The 17,477-nt window shown below is 38.8% G+C and overlaps 1 protein-coding gene across 2 annotated transcripts in view; it reads right to left on the reverse strand.

Annotated features, from left to right (window-relative positions):
• Prkg2 (protein kinase cGMP-dependent 2) overlaps positions 1–17,477 on the reverse strand; it is a 105,682-nt gene that overhangs the window by 28,164 nt on the left and 60,041 nt on the right. Inside the window, exons 10-14 of one of the 2 annotated variants that reach the window (XM_028873158.2) lie at positions 14,906–15,004; positions 13,562–13,715; positions 11,650–11,786; positions 8,920–9,009; positions 7,591–7,732 (exon numbers count right to left, since the gene is read on the reverse strand). In XM_028873158.2, the coding sequence (XP_028728991.1) occupies positions 7,591–7,732; positions 8,920–9,009; positions 11,650–11,786; positions 13,562–13,715; positions 14,906–15,004 (622 nt within the window). Of the gene's footprint in view, positions 1–7,590; positions 7,733–8,919; positions 9,010–11,649; positions 11,787–13,561; positions 13,716–14,905; positions 15,005–17,477 lie in introns of those variants that run through there. The other variant, XM_037209191.1, reaches the window with a different exon arrangement.

Raw genomic sequence — 17,477 nt, forward strand, 5'->3', positions numbered from 1 at the left:
CTTACTTTCCTTCATTACATGTCTAACTTCACATGCATACATACATACATACATACATACATACATACATACATACATACAAAGGCCAAGGTCATCTTTACAAGGACCTTGTGATTCCTGCCATACTGCAACCAGGTACTGCCACCATTCCCATTCCTGTTGACCATCCCAGGAGCCCTCAGTTGAAGTAGTTCTACAGGGCTTTCCTGCCAATAGCCCAAACCCTAAATTTTTCTCTGCGGAAGCTTGCTCAATGGCCCAGTATCTGCTAAAATTTTGCTCATGTGCTTTCTACACCTTTTGGGAACAATATTCCACAAGCCTATTAGATCAAGTTTATTAACTGTGTTGTATACATCTTCTAATGCTTTAGCAATATATGGTCCAAATGTTCTATCAATTTCTGAGTGGTGTATTAAAATGTCTATAACTGGTCATGCCTCCTAATTCTGCCAGTCTGCTGCTTGTTTTTTGAAGCATTTTATTAGGAATTTAAGAAAAAACAAAAAACAAACAGGCTTTTTCTATGACCTGTGAACCCTCTCATCAAATGGTATGTCCTTATCTTTAGGAATACTTCTCTAATTGTCACACGGTGAACCCTGCTTTTGAACTGACTCAATATTTCCCAGACATATCTTTTTTCATACTTAATTTCAGCTTCCTGCACTTCATATTTTAAGTCGTTCTGTTGCAAACATCATATATCTGATTTTAATTTTACAATTTCATTTGACAATACTTTTTTTCTTCAATCTGGAGAGTTAAGTTCATTTACATATCTTGGATTCCTCTCTAATTTCTTAGTTTATATTCCCCCCCCCCAGCTTTCCTATTTCTTCTTGCTGCCTTCTTTGAAGATGACATTTTATCCTCCTATTTTAATTTTAGTGACTCCCACTTTAAGTGTATATGAAGCTGCTGTTGAGTTAGTTAGCATTTTCTCAATTTAGTGTGATGCGTTTCAGTGATGACTGATTTACACCACAATTTTTAATGAGTTGACAGATTTACCACTGCCCTGTGATCACCATTCCTTGTTGCTTTGCACTCGGTGGGGGATAGGAGTTCATTTTTTCACCTCCCATAGTCATATCCTTTTTATGTAGGAAACAGCTCTCATCTTTGTCTAAATATGCCATTGTACCCTTCTTGGGAGAAGGTTTCTCTGGGCTTATAATTAAAGTTTGCCTGTTTTTCTTGCTCATCATTTCTAGCATGATACTCTGCTGCATTCTGGCTTCTTTTGTTGCTGGTAAGCTATCAACTGAATGTTCCCTCCTCCCCAACATATCTTCCCTTTATATCTTTGCACTTACATCTACCTGCTTTTCCTCTTTTAATGTTTTCTTTGTTTAAATTCTTATTTTCCTGCTACAATAGCCAACATCCAAGGATCTATTTGCCCTGAAATTTAGAGGATCCCCTCCCACAAAATACCAGGGCTGGCTCTGTGTGATCAAAAAAATACAGTAAAGTGCTGACTACTAGCATCCAAGAGTAGGTCTCACAAGGCAAGTAGCTTATCCAAAGCTACCTGGATGACACACTCTGAAGGAAGCCATGTGCCCTGTGGTATAGATATTCAACCAGTCTTATGAAGAGGTTCATGTGGAGAATTAAGGCCTCCAAGGACAACCAGAATCAACTTGTAAGCCATGATAGATTGGATCCTCTATCCTATCCAGTCTGCAACTCTTCAAGGGACCATTGCCTCAGGCAGCTTCTAACTAGAGTTTCATGAGTGACATTGAATCATGTCATGGTTAATATTGATTGTGAACCTGATAAGACATAGAGTTACCTAGGAGCAGGCCTCTGGGCATGCCTGTGAGGGATTATTTAGATTGGGTTAGCCTCTGAGCATGTCTGTGAGGCATTGTCTTGATTAAGTTAACTGATATGGGAAAACCCATCCTAACTGCTGGACATTATCAAGAAGATAGGGAGCTGATCAAGAGCAGTCACTATTCTTGGCTTCCTATCTGTGGATGTAATGTGACCAGACGCCTCAAGCTCCCACTTCCAGGACTTCCCCACCATGTTAGATGATTCCCTCTAACTATGAGTCAAAATAAATTATTCCCCCCACCATTGCTTGTGTCTGGTGTTGGTCATAGCAAAAATGACAGCAGCTCATACCCTAACTGATCCACTTCCAAAGATCCAGCTCACAGAGCCTGTGAGGTCATCAATACTTACTATTTTAAATTCATTTTAGATCGACTTAAAAAATAGGAGATCAAACAAGTACAATTTATCCTAGTGTAGATATGTTGGTGTTTCTTTACCTGATACTCAGTTTGTATGTGTGTGTGTGTGTGTGTGTGTGTGTGTGTATGTGTGATACTGTGTTATTTGTTTATGTGATATATGTGTACAAGTGTGTGGGTAGGAAAATTTCAGCTATTATTTCTCTAAATTTTTTTTAAAATTACATTTATTTATTCTCTGTCTCTCTTTGTGTCTGTTTGTCTGTCTCTCTCTGTCTCTGTCTGTCTGTCTGTCTGTCTCTCTCTCTCTCTCTCTCTCTCTCTCTCTTGCATATATGTGTGTGCAGATAGGGACCTGTGTGTCATGGTATGCATGTGAATGTCAGAGGGTACTTTTCAGGAGTCAGTTATCTCCTTCCACCACATAAGTCCTGGGGATCAAACTGAGTCTGTCACCAGGCTTGGCACCAGCAGCCTTTTATCCAGTTTGTTTGTTTGTTTGTTTGTTTATACTTCTTTTAACCCACTCTCTATATTATTTCTGTATTGAACACTAATCAAACATTTTTTCACTGCATTCTCCAAATTTCTTCATGTTAATTTTTTTAGTTTTAATGTTTAATGTCTCTGTTATACTCTCTGTAATTAGTCAATTTTCTTTACGTCTCTGATTACTCTTCTTGTGAAAATTTTCTATTTATCATTCTAAATACATTATTCTAACAGACAAATAATTTACAGGGAATAAAACACGCAGCTCTTTGGTGTGCAATTCACTGGATTTGATGAAGATTAAACTCTTGCAACTGCAGCCACCACCACCACCACCACCACCACCACCACCACAGGAAACCACAGGAAACAGGCGCAACCGCTATACAGGGAAATCTCTGTGGGTTTCTTTCTTCTTTCCCCACAACCATTATTGTGATTTTTGCCATCTATCCTAGATCTCTGATCAGTGTGATCATGGAGAAGGTGCTCTTGTGTGTGGCTTCCTTCATTCAATGTGGTTGTTGCCTACAGCAACTCATCCATCTGTTTGTATGACCAAGAAGCATTTCATGCTGGTGTATGACCAAATACAAATATGTGCAGTTGAAGATGGATATTTTGGCTAATTCTACCTTGGGAATTATTAGGAACAAAGGTGTTTTGAACAATCATACATAATATTTTCAACAACATGATTTTAACTATCCTAAGTAAATGCCAAGATTTATTGTTACCTTAGACCAGGTTTGTGTTTTGCCCTGTAAGAAACTGGCCAGTCGTACTTCAGAATGGATTACCATTTTCTTCTCACACCAGAAATGTATGGGTATGTCTTCATCAGCACTTGTAATTTTTATTTTTCAATATATTAATTGTAGTGGCTATGAAATGGCATTTCTTTGTGACTTTATATTGAATTTTCTTGATGACTGATAGAGCTGAATGATCCTTCCCATGTCTGCTTTAATTGAAATGTGTGTTCAAGGTTTTTGACTCTTCAAAAAAATAGTTGCTCTTTTTTATTATTAATGAGTTGTGGGAGTTCTTTAGACATTCTAGATACAGGCTCATTGTTACGCAAATAAAGCATAAATATTTCTCCCAGTTGATGTCATCATGCCTATGTGCTTTCTTGGAAGTATATTCCAATAATCAGTATTTTCTGACTTTTATGGAGTCTAATGAATCCTTTCCATTTTAATATTAATACTGTTCACTTTCTAGAAACTCTGTGGCCATTCCCAGCTGTAATAGCACAATAATTTTTTCTTGCTGCATACAGGATAAGGTAGGAACCAGCTGTTTTCTTCTTTTCACATGTGGATATTCCTCAGTTGTTCCATCAGTACCTTATTCTCTCACTAAGGTGCATGTCTATCCATGAGCTTTTTTCTATGCGGTCATGTCTGTCCTCACACCAATAGCACATCACTATGACCACTGTAGCTTTGTAAGAACACTTGACACCTAAAAGTGTAATGTTTGGTTTGTTGCTCTTCTTTGAAAATGTAGATACTAATTCTACTTATCATTCTATATTTGCATGTAGATTGTAGAAAAACATTCTCCATGTCTAAAACCTGTCTACTCAGATTATGATTGCATTGACATTGAATCTACAAATCAGTTCGGAAAATATAGACATCTTTAGACAATTCTGCTTTATATACTATTACTTTCTACAAATCATGAACATAGTATACAGTACCATTTAATTATTTGTATTAATAGTCTATGACTTTCAATGAAGAGCTATTATACATTTTTATACAATTTACTTTATTATTTATTCACAATAATGATACTCTTTTAATATAACATGTTATAATTTTGATGTTATTTTATTTTATTTCATTATCATTACTATGTAAAAAAGAAAATTTTTACTTGTTTATTGATTTTGTGCCAACAATACCTAACTCACCCATTCTAAGTACTTCTTTGATGAATTCTAAAGACTGCTCTAAATAATATTTAAATAAATAAAAGAAATAATAATAATAAATAAAAATTCATGCTGTATTCAAATAAAAAGAGGTGACATTTGATTTTCTGATTTGGGGCCTTTTGTTGCCCTTTCTTGGTTTATTTCACTTACTGAAACCTACTACAATGTTAATATTTTAAAATCAAATAATCTCTTCTTGTTCTCCATCTAATGGAAGAATGTCCAATACTGCTCATTTGGTAGGATGTTAACTAAAGGTTTAATACTAATTCCTTATATACTGAGGCATGTTCACAATAAACACCTATGCAGCAGTTTTTAAATGTGGGGTCTCACCTAGCAGGATGCCCTTTATCAAGGCTTAGATATTTATTTATTTGTATTGCTCTCTAGTGCCTTCATGTTTTATACATAAATTAACTGTATCAGGATGGTCCAATGCAAGTGACTCCACCATTAATTAAAAACTTCCATTATATATTTAATTAATTATTGTAGTCATATTTTCTCAGCAGACATCTTATTTGTTAGATCTTTCTCGAAACTTCTGAGATCTCTTTTTGAAAGTCCTGAGGCACTTAAGCATCTACTCCTACACTTTATTCTTTTGGCAACTAATGCCCATGGTAGTTACTATGGTTTTTTTCTCATACATTTATTATTAATATATTTTTAATATGAGCTTGTCTTTCCTGGAACATCACCTCCAGAAGTTCTTTGTGTCCTGAGTTGACAGCATATTATTTTTAAAAGAATATGCAGTGATGCTTAGGAACATGGGCATAGTTCCAGTGTGGATCTGTTTTCATTTACATCTTTGCTTGGATTTTTCCATTAAGAGCAGCTTGTGGCCAAGAATTCTTAGAGGAGACTTTTTCCATCTCTCTACCATGAGCTAATGATGAGAAAAGCATATCTGTTTGCATGTACTGTCTTTAGAAGTCTGGCATTTGTTTAACCTGTGTGGTTCCTGCCACTGAACAGAATTCTCAGCTTGCTTTCCCACAATGCCCAGATATAAAGTTAGGTCTGCCATTCCTCAATGGCACGACTACTAAATCAAACTTCTAGGTCATTTAGACTTGCTGGTACATGCAAGTCAGCAGCTTCAATGTTGGTGCTGAAGACTTAACCTGGGGCTTTGCCCATGTGAGGCAACTGTACATCTTGATCCTTTCAGGGTTTGGTCACCACCCACACTGATCTATCCTCTTCCCAGGCCCACAGAAACTCCTGAGTCATCTAATGAATTCATTCATACAACACTAACACTCTTTTTCATGTCTCATCTGGTATTTTCAAACATTTTGTAGCAATTGTAATTCACAATATCTAGTTTTAAATGTAATTGGTAATTGGTAATTGAAAATTCAATGCTGACTTTTAAAATAACTAAAATCACTAACTGTTTATTTTGTTGGCTGATAAATAAATGAGAAGGCTAGATAATGATGGCAAATAGAGGAGTCATTGCCATCTATTCCTATAAATATTAAATACACGATCTGAAGTTTTTGGGGAAAAAACAACTATGAAAAGTAAGAGATAAATTTAATAAACAGTTTCAGCACTCATGACAGCTTTTCCTTCTTCTAGAATATTCCAGAGAGTTTCCCTAAAGAGCTGTGGGAGGCATAGTCAATACAGGAATTGTGAGTAAGAGAAGTGATTGAAGCCCTGTGTTTGTACCTCACCCGTTCTGAAAGCTGTCTTTCATGGATAAAATAAAGCTTGAATGGATCACAATGTTTCTTGGAAGCTAGTCAGGTTTCACATGAAAGGACTCTTACTTTACTTCATAGGAAACGATCTCTTAGAAATTAAACATAACAAATTTAATCCCTTGGGCTAAATTTCACAATTACAGCAATTAAACTTATCTTATACACTATTGAATAGATTCGCTGGGAAAGTTTTAGCATAGCATCTGCATATGATAACTGGTCAGTAAATAATGGCATTTTCTTACATCAAAACCCTGGGGTAACAATGTCTTTGTTTGAGGAGCTATGGGAATGGATCTCGGGAAGCCTGAGGTCCAAAGTACCCTCATTTTTCCTCAGTTTGGTCATCAAGTTCTAGTAGTTTCTCACTGAAAGAAGTTTATATGGTATCCTTTTATGATCTTGTGTAATAAGCAATGGATTTCTATTGGGAATTGATGGAACTCCAGACATAGACAGCAAGGAAAGCTGATCCTCAATGAGCCTGTACTCTCACAGATTCTGAACGCTCATTGCCTAATAGAACAAACAAAAAGATTTCAAAACAGATACCAAGGGTCACATGTTTCCTCCTCTCCCTATTTAGGATGTGCATACCTAAAGACAGAAATCACACTAACTTCTTTTTTCTTCATAAGCCAGTTCCTGTATGCATCCCCAAACAAAACTCAGTTAAAAGATTAAACAATACTAACAAATACTAAAGGCATTTTATGATGTGAATCTTCAGTAAGAGTTATAGTTTTACATACACATATAAAAAGAGAGAGAGACAGAGACAGAGAGAGACACAGAGAGAGATAGCTGAAACACTGGGTCAAAAAAAATGTAGAGATACTAGAGAAATGACTCAGAGGTTAAGGGCACTGGCCGATATTGCAAAAGACCTAGGTCAATTCCTGCCACCTACATTGGAGCTCACAACTGTAACTGCAGTTCCAGGGTATTTGATACCCTCTTCTGGCTCTGCAGGCACAAGGTGTGAATGCAATGCACACACACACACACACACACACACACACACACAGGCAATCCATTCATACACATAAAAATAAACATTTAAATGGACTACACATATCACATTGCACATAGTATTAAGCATAGAATAAAAATAGCAGTTGTACCAAAACTAAAAAGAGACTGTAACTCTAGCATGACTTGGTTGCAGAAATATTCCACAGGATACTATGAATAAGAAAACCTGCCTTACCAACTTAAGGTAGCCATCGGCATCCAGAATTAAGTTTTCTGGCTTCAGGTCTCTGTAAATAATGCCTAGTCGATGCAGGTAATCAAATGCCTCTGTCACACAGGCAACACAGAATTTGGAGGTGGGTTCATCGAAGCTGCCTCTGCAATGACATTGGTGTCTTCTTAATACTCTGAATATGTCTTTGGTGTTGTCCTGAGCATCTAGATTACATTATAAAATTTACATGGTGTGTCTGTGTGTCTGCCTGTGTGCACACGCACACATGCAGATTTGTGTGTTACTGTGGGTGTCTATGTGTCATGGTGCACCTGTGGAAATCAGGTGTCAAAGCTTGATTTACCCCTTATTTGATAAAAGGTCTTGTTTTTGTTGATTGCTACTATGTACATCATGCTAGCTAGCCACCAAGCTTCCAGGAATTACCCACCATCTCACGGGGGACACTGGGGTTACAGAGCTATGTCACCCAGCTCAGCTTTACATGGTTATGGGGATTCAAACTCAGGTCCTGATTCATATGTAGTAGCCGTTAACCTCCTGAGCCGTTAACCGTTAACCTCCTGAGCTGTTAACCTCCTGGGGTTTTTTTTTAATATCATGAACATTAAAAAATATTTCACATGCCAATGTCTATGTACAGATCATAAAGAAATTGATGGGAATGCTTTATAAAAACTACAACAATTTCACTAAAAAAAAAAAAACCAAAAAACCTTACATTTATGCATCTCTTTCCAGTAATCGCATATGAACATACAAAACAGAAAGGATGACTTTTAGACTCCTGTTGCATGTTCTGGAGATGTGCAACTATTTTTGATGAAAAGCATGACAAAGATTTACATAATTTATCATTTGACTAAATATGGTTCAAGTGGCCATGTCCGTTCTTGGGTACATAGCATCAACCAGTAACCCCGAGATAAAGCTGGCCATAATACTTCCCTGTTGGGCTCCCACTGATCTTATATTAGAGCTACTTCATATAAGGATGCTATCTAATTTTATACATTGATTTTTTTAATGTGGTAGCAATTCCTCACATTTTATAATCAAAGGTATGACTTTGGATAGAAAACTCAGTTTGATTCCTGAGAACTCAGTTTTCTTCACTCTCTTTATCCTCAGGTAAGTTATCCAAGTTTCCAAAGCCTGGAGAGCCATGCCTCAAAGGTGGGTTTGCTACTTCTTACCAGGGTTGTCTTTGGGGTAAGCACATATATGTAGTGACAATGTCTTCCTATAATTGTGCCCTAGAACCATCCTCATAGCCCAGCCCAGATGTGATCTGATAAGAGCTATTGCATACAGATTTCTTTTCATTACCTGTCCCTTAATATACTCCACAGCTCCCCACCTAAGCAGGCCTCCAGAAGCATGTACACATATTTGTTGTCCTTGAAAGTACGATATAATCTGTGGAGACAGAGGAACACATGATGAGAAATGTAGTTCCCAACCTCTTTAAGTTGATTAAGTTACTTCAGCAACATTTGGAAAAATGACTCCCATTTCCACACAGTTACCCAACAACTGCACAGGGCTGCTACCAAACCCTCTTTGATCATTCCTATTGCCTTGACTCTCTGACCTTGTCCTCTACTTAGCACAGACTGAACATCTTCATCTCCATTTCACTGTCGAAGTGTTATCATTCTTGAGAGGCTGAGCACCAAGGCCACCTTCATCATAAAGTGGCTCATTATCTCACTACCAAATAGGGGTTGTCCTTCCCTTCCAAAGCCACAGGCCTGTGAATGTATCACTTTAATACGTGCCTTGCATAACGGTTCATTATATTCATGGTGTATGTCCCCTAACTGGTTAGCTAGTATTGGAAATAGACTCAGGGACAGACTTTTAAGTAGTGAAGCTGGTGGGGAGTGACTTGGGAAGGACACCTAGAGGTGGGGAGCAGCCTGGGTCAGGGGCTTGCTGTATGATCTAGTGTCAACAAAGGCCACCTCTACAGAGCTCTGCTGCCCTCGGGTGACCCTGGAAAGTAGATGGTATGTAAAATGGCTCTTATCATTAAAAAACAGTGCCTGAGAAGGACAGAGCTAATATGATTAGCAGGCCTCCATACTCAAAGGCATAAGAGAGCCTCAGACCTGGAGGAGTGTGCCCGGGCAGTGAGCCACATTCACCACTTTGGGTGAAAACATTTTCTGGTGCTTATAGTTCAAGAAGAACCTGTTTCAGGGGATATAGAGGCGGCTCAGCAATTACAGCATGTGCTGCTCTCACAAAAGACCTAGGTTCGGTCCCCAACACCCACATGGCAGCGCACAGCCATCCATGATGCCAGCTCCAGGATATCTGTCACTCTCTTTGGGGCCTTCATGGCCATCCCCTATGCACATGGTACACATACATTTGTGCAGACCAACACTCATATACCTAAAATAAAAATAAATAAGGAAGAATAAGAGGAGAGAAAGAGAAGAATGGGGAAGGAACGGGAGAGGGGAGAAGGGAGGGGGGGAAGAAGTCACAGTCCCCTTTCTTATTATCACCACACCCAGATGGAAGCAGTCAGAGCCAGAGCATGCACAGACATGGACACTCCCGTAAGTGTTCCCTCTAGAAGTTGGGCATGGCGGCACACATTTGTAATCCTAGCTCTCAGAAGCAGGAAGATTTCCGTGAGTTCAGGGTTATCCTGGACCACAAAGTTAGTTCCAGACCAGTCAGAAAATAAAAGTGTTTGAGAGCATAGACTCCAGAGATGTAGCCCAGGCTAGATGCCACATGGGACATCTATTTTCCCATCAGTTATGCAACCATGGCTTCTCATTTTACATATAAATTAATCAAATTATATGTTGATTATACCTTATTTATATATTACTGTTGATAAGCATTTACTGGAAAATACACATGTACGTTTCTGATTCAATTTCTCATAACAGTGATGTAAACATGATCATCTCACTGCCATCCCTGTCTAATTCTGAGTCCCTTCCATGTAAGCCTCAGCATGGTAAGCGTCTTCCTCATATTATTCTAGACATCATCACTGCTATCTGCACATCAGGCACTTTGCAGGAGCTTGTATTGTAAAAATGAATACAACCCTTAAGCTGCCCATCACACTTCATTAGTGAATATTCATTTTAAAAGGGAATTCTGGAAAAAAATATAAATATAATTGAATGAATATGTCAGCATTGCCTGGGATCAGTCTTGGTGTTTGTTTTTTTTTAATTTATTATTTTTTTCCTTTTATTTTACTTTACAATACCATTCAGTTCTACATATCAGCCACGGATTCCCTTGTTCTCCCCACTCCTGCCCCCTCCTCTACCCCCAGCCCACCCCCCATCCCCACCTCCTCCAGGGCAAAGCCTCCCCCAAGGACTGAGATCGACCTGGTAGACTCAGTCCAGGCAGGTCCAGTCCCCTCCTCCCAGACTGAGCCAAGCATCCCTGCATAAGCCCCAGGTTTCAAACAGCCAACTCATGCAATGAGCGCAGGACCTGGTACCACTGCCTAAAAATGAGCCTGGGAGTATAGATAGGTAGGAAGAATCTCTCAAGGCATTTGGTCTTTCCAATGGCTGCACATCATCAGAAATCACCAAAACTACACTTAGGGGTCATTAAAAAGTAAATGAAAATTTAAACTGGCTTGTGTCAGTAGCTTATGAATACACAAGTGAAGAGGGTGTGGCCTCGATAGTACTTCCTCCAATCTGATAACAAGTATGGAGAAAAACTGAGTAACTACTGGTCACTTTGTAGCTTTGTACTTTGGTAACTGTATGTACTCAAATGCCCCTCCCTGAAGAAGTTTAACATCACTCCAGCTTGTGGGTTCTTGTTTCTTTCTTCCCAAATTCTCCATTAGCACTGGATAAAATAATTAGCTCCAACTAGTCTGTAATAGCCACCATACACACACACACACACACACACACACACACACACACACACACACACACACACACACAAGCTAGCAAGGTTTCCCTAGAATGAAAGCGACTGGAAACTCCTACCCGGGATCTCATAGGAGAATTCTGAGTAATGCTTCCCGAATGGCAACCGCTCACTTACTTAACGATGAAGGGAGAACAGAGCTCCTCCAGGATCCTCTTTTCTGAGTAGACGTGTTCTTGCTGCTTAGTGTCAACAATGTGCTTCTTCCTAATGCACTTCATAGCAAAAGCAACATTCTCGTTTTTAACTTTAACCTAGGTGAGAGATGAAAGACCCTTATAATTAATGTATCACAACAATGTACAATATAATGTTAATTAATGAGAGTTAAACTTTTACACTTAAAGAGAATATAAGCTTTTAACCACCTATCCCTCTAGAACTGATTTCTATATAGCTTTACACACTTCCAATCATTTTCAAAATACTTCACGTAACCTTTTTCTAAAAATTTTGTACTGAAATAAGAAAAAAAAAATCTCGTTAAATTTCATTGGGAGAAATTTTTACAGTTTTGATTGTGTAACATGAACAGGTTTGATAAGAAATGCCCAGGTCTCTTATTTCTTGATATTCACCTCTAATTTTCAAAGAAACTCATATCAACTTCTACATCTGTGGGCAGCCTAAAAATCGCATGAGGTCATTTAAGTTTAAATTGATTAAAAGTAGAAATTCATTTCCTTGATTGTATTAGGCACATTTCCAAAGCTCAAAAGGCACATGAGGCGAGAGAAGCATAGAAACACATGCCCATCATGGTAGAAATCAGTATGGAACACTAAGAGAGGGCTTCCTCTGTGTGCAAAAATCAGAACTCTTTCTTAAGAGAAAATCAAGATCAAAACTAGATTTTTTTCTGATAGTTATAAAAATGCATAAGCAGACAATACTGCTTAGTAAATGGAAATGACTTCACCCCATATTTTGATTGTATTTACCACTGGTAATGTCTATAGAATTTAAATAAGTGGAGAAATCACTGCTTCCAGTAATTACTGTCTAAGAAAGCAGATCTTGGCATTGTTAATTCAACCCTTTAGCTGTGATTTTGGCAGAAAATACCAGTTCAGAAGAATATCTGCATACAGCATAAGTCACTTTGCAAATATTCTTCACCCTGTTAGGGAAGTGTTTTCCCTTCAACTCTCAGAGATGAGGTCTAGAATAAGTTTAAACAGTATTGTAGCAGCATTGTACGGATGTTCATGCCCAGCCTTCCTGCAGACAAAGGCCTTAACACAGCTCCTGGAGGTCACTGTACAGTGAATTGTGAAAAATTGGCTGGGCAAAGAAGGGCTTGGGAATTGCCACGGGCTCAGAGCCATCTGCACCCATTATGAGCACAGATTTCCATTCCACAGTTCCCTCGGAACACTTGATCTGACGCAGGACTTGTGCTATTTCTTGGGAGCTGATTATTAAGCCCAGACAGGTGGTGATGTGGAAGATAACGGAAGCCAGGCTATAGCTCCCAGCTGTCTTGTTGAGGGCTGCAGAAGGCTGCTCTTCACACAGCCTTTTGCACTCATCTCCTTTCCTTTTTCTCTGATGGAAAATTTTACAAGACCCCCAAACAGGGTAATGGGAGCCAACAGCAGACATAGAGGTAAGGTTGCTTAAGGAAAATGGCTATAACATTGAGGATTCCATCTATGGTATTTCTGGGGCCACATTTTCCTTTCCTTTGGTGTAGAGAAATAATATGTTATGATTGCACACATCTCTATGCACGTAATTTGTTGCTAGGAAATACATTTTTTTACATTTCATAATCTTTCAGAATTCTTACTTGGTACATGATTACTATCAAAAAAAATTCATCACAGGATGTGATGTAGGAAAACTGACAGGACATCTAATTACTATTTGTAAGCACAAATCAACTGAAACATTTACTTCCTTCAGTTCAGAACACTTTAAGATAGCAACGATAACTCATATTCTTCCAGCACACGCTGGAAAACAAAACAAAACAACAAAAAAGTCAAAACGCTTCGCTCAGATGCTTGAAACGTAAACCCCTTACAAGCTCCACTCGTCCGAACCCACCAACGCCCAGTGTTGCGATAATCTCAAGGTTCTGGAATGGGGAGGTTGAGGAGAATCTGGCCACCTTCTCTTTCAGCTGAATCATCTCCAGAGAAAGGGCTTTGGACAACTTCCAGTTAGACATAGAGCGCCTGAAGAGAGAAGTGAGATGTCACACACACACACACACCCTGAGCCACGCTGCTACCCTGCCATTCACAAATTCTATTCTCCTGGGGCTCATTTCTACCTGGAACACCGCCTATCAGTGAAAAAAAAAAAAAAAAGACTATCTCAACCTTGACAGGGATGTGTCTGGTCAAATCTGGGAGAAGAGTAATTAGAATCTAGGACACATCACACGTAAGGACTAGACAAAAGTCAAACACATGCAGTGAGAAGTAAAATGGGGGATTTGTAGCATTTGAAACACACCTCAAAAAAGCTGTCAATAAGTAACCCAGGAAGGGAGTCAGTGGGAGAGAACAAAACCACCGCTTCCTTTGTCATTCACAGAAGACCACACTAAGAATCTCTGCTGTTTGTCAACCAAGCTTTTCATGCCTCATGCAGAACAACTGCTGTATGAAACATGAAAATACATTTTACTTCTAAGCAGTGCTGTTTATCAAATACAAGTTTTGTCTTTGAATTAAAACCTACTGTTCTGATATATATATATATATATATATATATATATATATATATATATATATATATATATATATACACTATTACTGTAAGGGGCTGTAGGTACCAAAAAAAAATTGCAAATGCATATCTTGAAGAAAAAATAAGTACTGATTGAATACTTTAACTCAAAATTCAGTCTTGCTAGAAAAGTTGAGTGTACCTCTAGAAGCCTGTCTCATAAACATAAGCTTCAGCTGTCACTCGTGATGTCTAAAGGCCTGGGGTTAATATTACAAATAAAATTTAAATGTTTTATCAAGTAATTGTAATTTAACAAAATTTCTCTATAGATAAAAAAAAAATCAATCACTATTACTAGATTTGGAGTGATCTACTCAACCCTCTCCTACTCACAAACATGTCCTTGGAAATTTTCAAAAACTTCAAACTATAATCCTGCTCTTCACATGGAACCACGTCCTTTTGAACTAAGTCAGCATTCTACAGTGTTCCCCCTATCAGGAAATCTCTCCCTCAGATTCATCCTCAGTACTCATAGGCTTCCTGAGAGGCTTAAAAACTCTCCATTTTGGAGTTGAAATGGTGTCCCTAGAATGCTCTAGCGAGGGCACATGGAGAGTGACTCTGCAGGAATCACAACCTCCACCTGCACCTGTGGCTGCTGGCAGAGAAACCCTGTGTCACTTACTTCGCATGTCTTTTCTCATCGTCACGGTTCAGGTTGGCCACATACCCCTCAAGGTATTTTTGGAGTTCCTCAAATGTCCCAACAGTTTGGTTGAATGTTCTACATAAAATAAAACAAAATGCTCTGTTGTGTAAGTATTCAGGCAATTTGACACTCTTTGTTCCCATTTCTCTGTGTTTCTAAGTTTACACGGGGGAATATGCATGTGTGTGGAGGGTTATCACTCGGGAGCTGTCCGACCACCTTCTCTTAGGACAGGGTCTCACACTGGCTTGGAGACTGCCAATTAGACTAGGATGGCTGGCCAGCAAGCCTCGGAGACATGACTCTCTCCACCTCCTCCCTTTTTTTTTTTTTAATCACCTTCAGTTATTTCACATTTCCTCACAATTTCAAAATAAGAAAGTAACTCAACTATATTCTTCTTGCACTATAATCAAAAGAGTTTGTTTAACATTGTAAAATGGGGAAGAAGAAATAAGGATCGATAGAGTTTCTGTCCCTCTATTTTAGAGTAACTACGATACCCTTTTGTCAGGCCACCCTCTGGTGAGCATTTTTCACATGCCAAGGACTATGCCAGACGCTGGCTCTGTAGTCACAATGGACAAATGACATGCTTCTGTGTTCCTGAGGCTCACAGTAGTTAGCAGGATAGGTGTGAAATCAATTAAACTGAATCAATATGATGATACAGAGTGTCATGAATGGTGCTATTGCTGTAGGACCTTAATCTATTCTGTAAGTCATAACTAGAGTCATCATTTCATTTATCAACAAAACTGAAATAATTTCCAGAGTAAAATGAGACACCACTCACAGATACATAACCCCAGCAGTCCCAAAAATCTAAGTTGTAGGTCAACCCACTTGTATCTGATAGTTCATCTTTCTTACCTCTAATTCACATAATGTTTCATTTCTCATTGCGTCAGGTGGATATTCTCAACCCAATATGCACGTAAATTAAACATTTAAAATTATAAGCCTACAAATAATTTCTAAAGTACATAAAATTATTGAATTTTTTCATGGATTCTGAGTGACATTATCTGATATATTGATTACAGATGAAGTTCACTCTTCTCTTCTCTCATATGTTTTGTCCTGGCTTCTGGAGCAATTATATCACAGCTGCTATTCAGCACATGCACATATTTTTAAGAAACTCATAAAAAACAAAATTCCTCATGGGACGATATTGAACTACCATTTTCTATCCAGCAGCCATCATCCATGGACTGCTTCTATCTAAACACACTTTGCATTTCCTCAGCCTTTGAAGGTTTACTTCTCCTAGAGTGACTTCTACACATTCTCTTTGCTTAGAAAAGTCCCACTTTAAGGATCATTTCATCAATTAAAAATAAAAGAAAGCCTTTTCCACCTCACAGAACCATGACTGACACTCTTTCTGAGCAGGTGCTTGGGGAGCCTTGTGGCATGGTTAGCAGAATGGTGAAATGACTCAGGGAACCTGGACAGCAGCCCCTGTTCAGTCCTACGGGGCATTGCTGGGAGAAGACCTTTAACCCACTTGGGGTTCACGTGTCTTATCTGTAGGAAATAATTAGAACAGCTTAGACGGGTATTAGAATTACAGTTAGCTTTCTAGATATATTAACATTAGGATTGTGTGGTTTATGCATGGTATTTGGCTTTTGGAGACAGTATAGAAATCTATAGACAAAATAATTGTATATTGTAAATTTCCTTGAAAGTACTATAAAGAGGGCACGGATCTGTGGAGTGGGTTGTAGATTAGAAATGCGTCGGTAACTAATGAACTTGCATTATGAATTTTACAGTATTATTCTGTTTTTCAATGTTTGAAAATTTTCGTGATAAAAAGTATTTTTCTGTTGTACTAATAATCTTTCCAGTGTTTCACATCTGCTGCGGGATGTTCTGTATGTCCTGTGGGAGCCCGTTCTTGGGTTCCTCGTGGCTTTACCCAGCAGGTCCGCATAGAGGATGATTAGGACCATGGGCCTGAGTGCAGGTGTCTGAGATGGTCTGCACTTGGCTGTGCTGGGGGATGGTCTGTATGGCAAATTTTTGCTCTGATTGGTCAATAAATAAAACCTGATTGGCCGTGGCTAGGCAGGAAGTATAGGCGGGACTAACAGAGAGGAGAAAAGAAAGAACAGGAAGGCAGAAGGAGTCACTGCCAGCCACCCGCCAGGAAAAGCAGCATGTGAAGATGCCGGTAAGCCATGAGCCATGTGGCAAGGTATAGATTTGTGGAAATGGATTAATTTAAGCTGTAAGAACAGTTAGCAAGAAGCCTGCCATGGCCATACAGTTTGAAGCAATATAAGTCTCTGTGTTTACTTGGTTGGGTCTGAGCGGCTGTGGGACTGGCAGGTGACAAAGACTTGTCCTGACTGTGGGCAAGGCAGGAAAACTGTAGCTACACACATCTGTGGGTTCTATTCTCAGCAAATGCTGTCATCAATCAGCCAGTGACTCTATTCCCCTGTTATACCTTGCCATTTTACTGATGTGGTTTCTATGTCACAGGAGCACGTCTTACTCTTTGACAACACCGTGGCTTTACACAGTCAATGCT

The sequence above is a fragment of the Peromyscus leucopus genome, chromosome 10, assembly GCF_004664715.2.
Source record: "Peromyscus leucopus breed LL Stock chromosome 10, UCI_PerLeu_2.1, whole genome shotgun sequence".
NCBI classification, from domain to species: Eukaryota; Metazoa; Chordata; class Mammalia; order Rodentia; family Cricetidae; genus Peromyscus; species Peromyscus leucopus.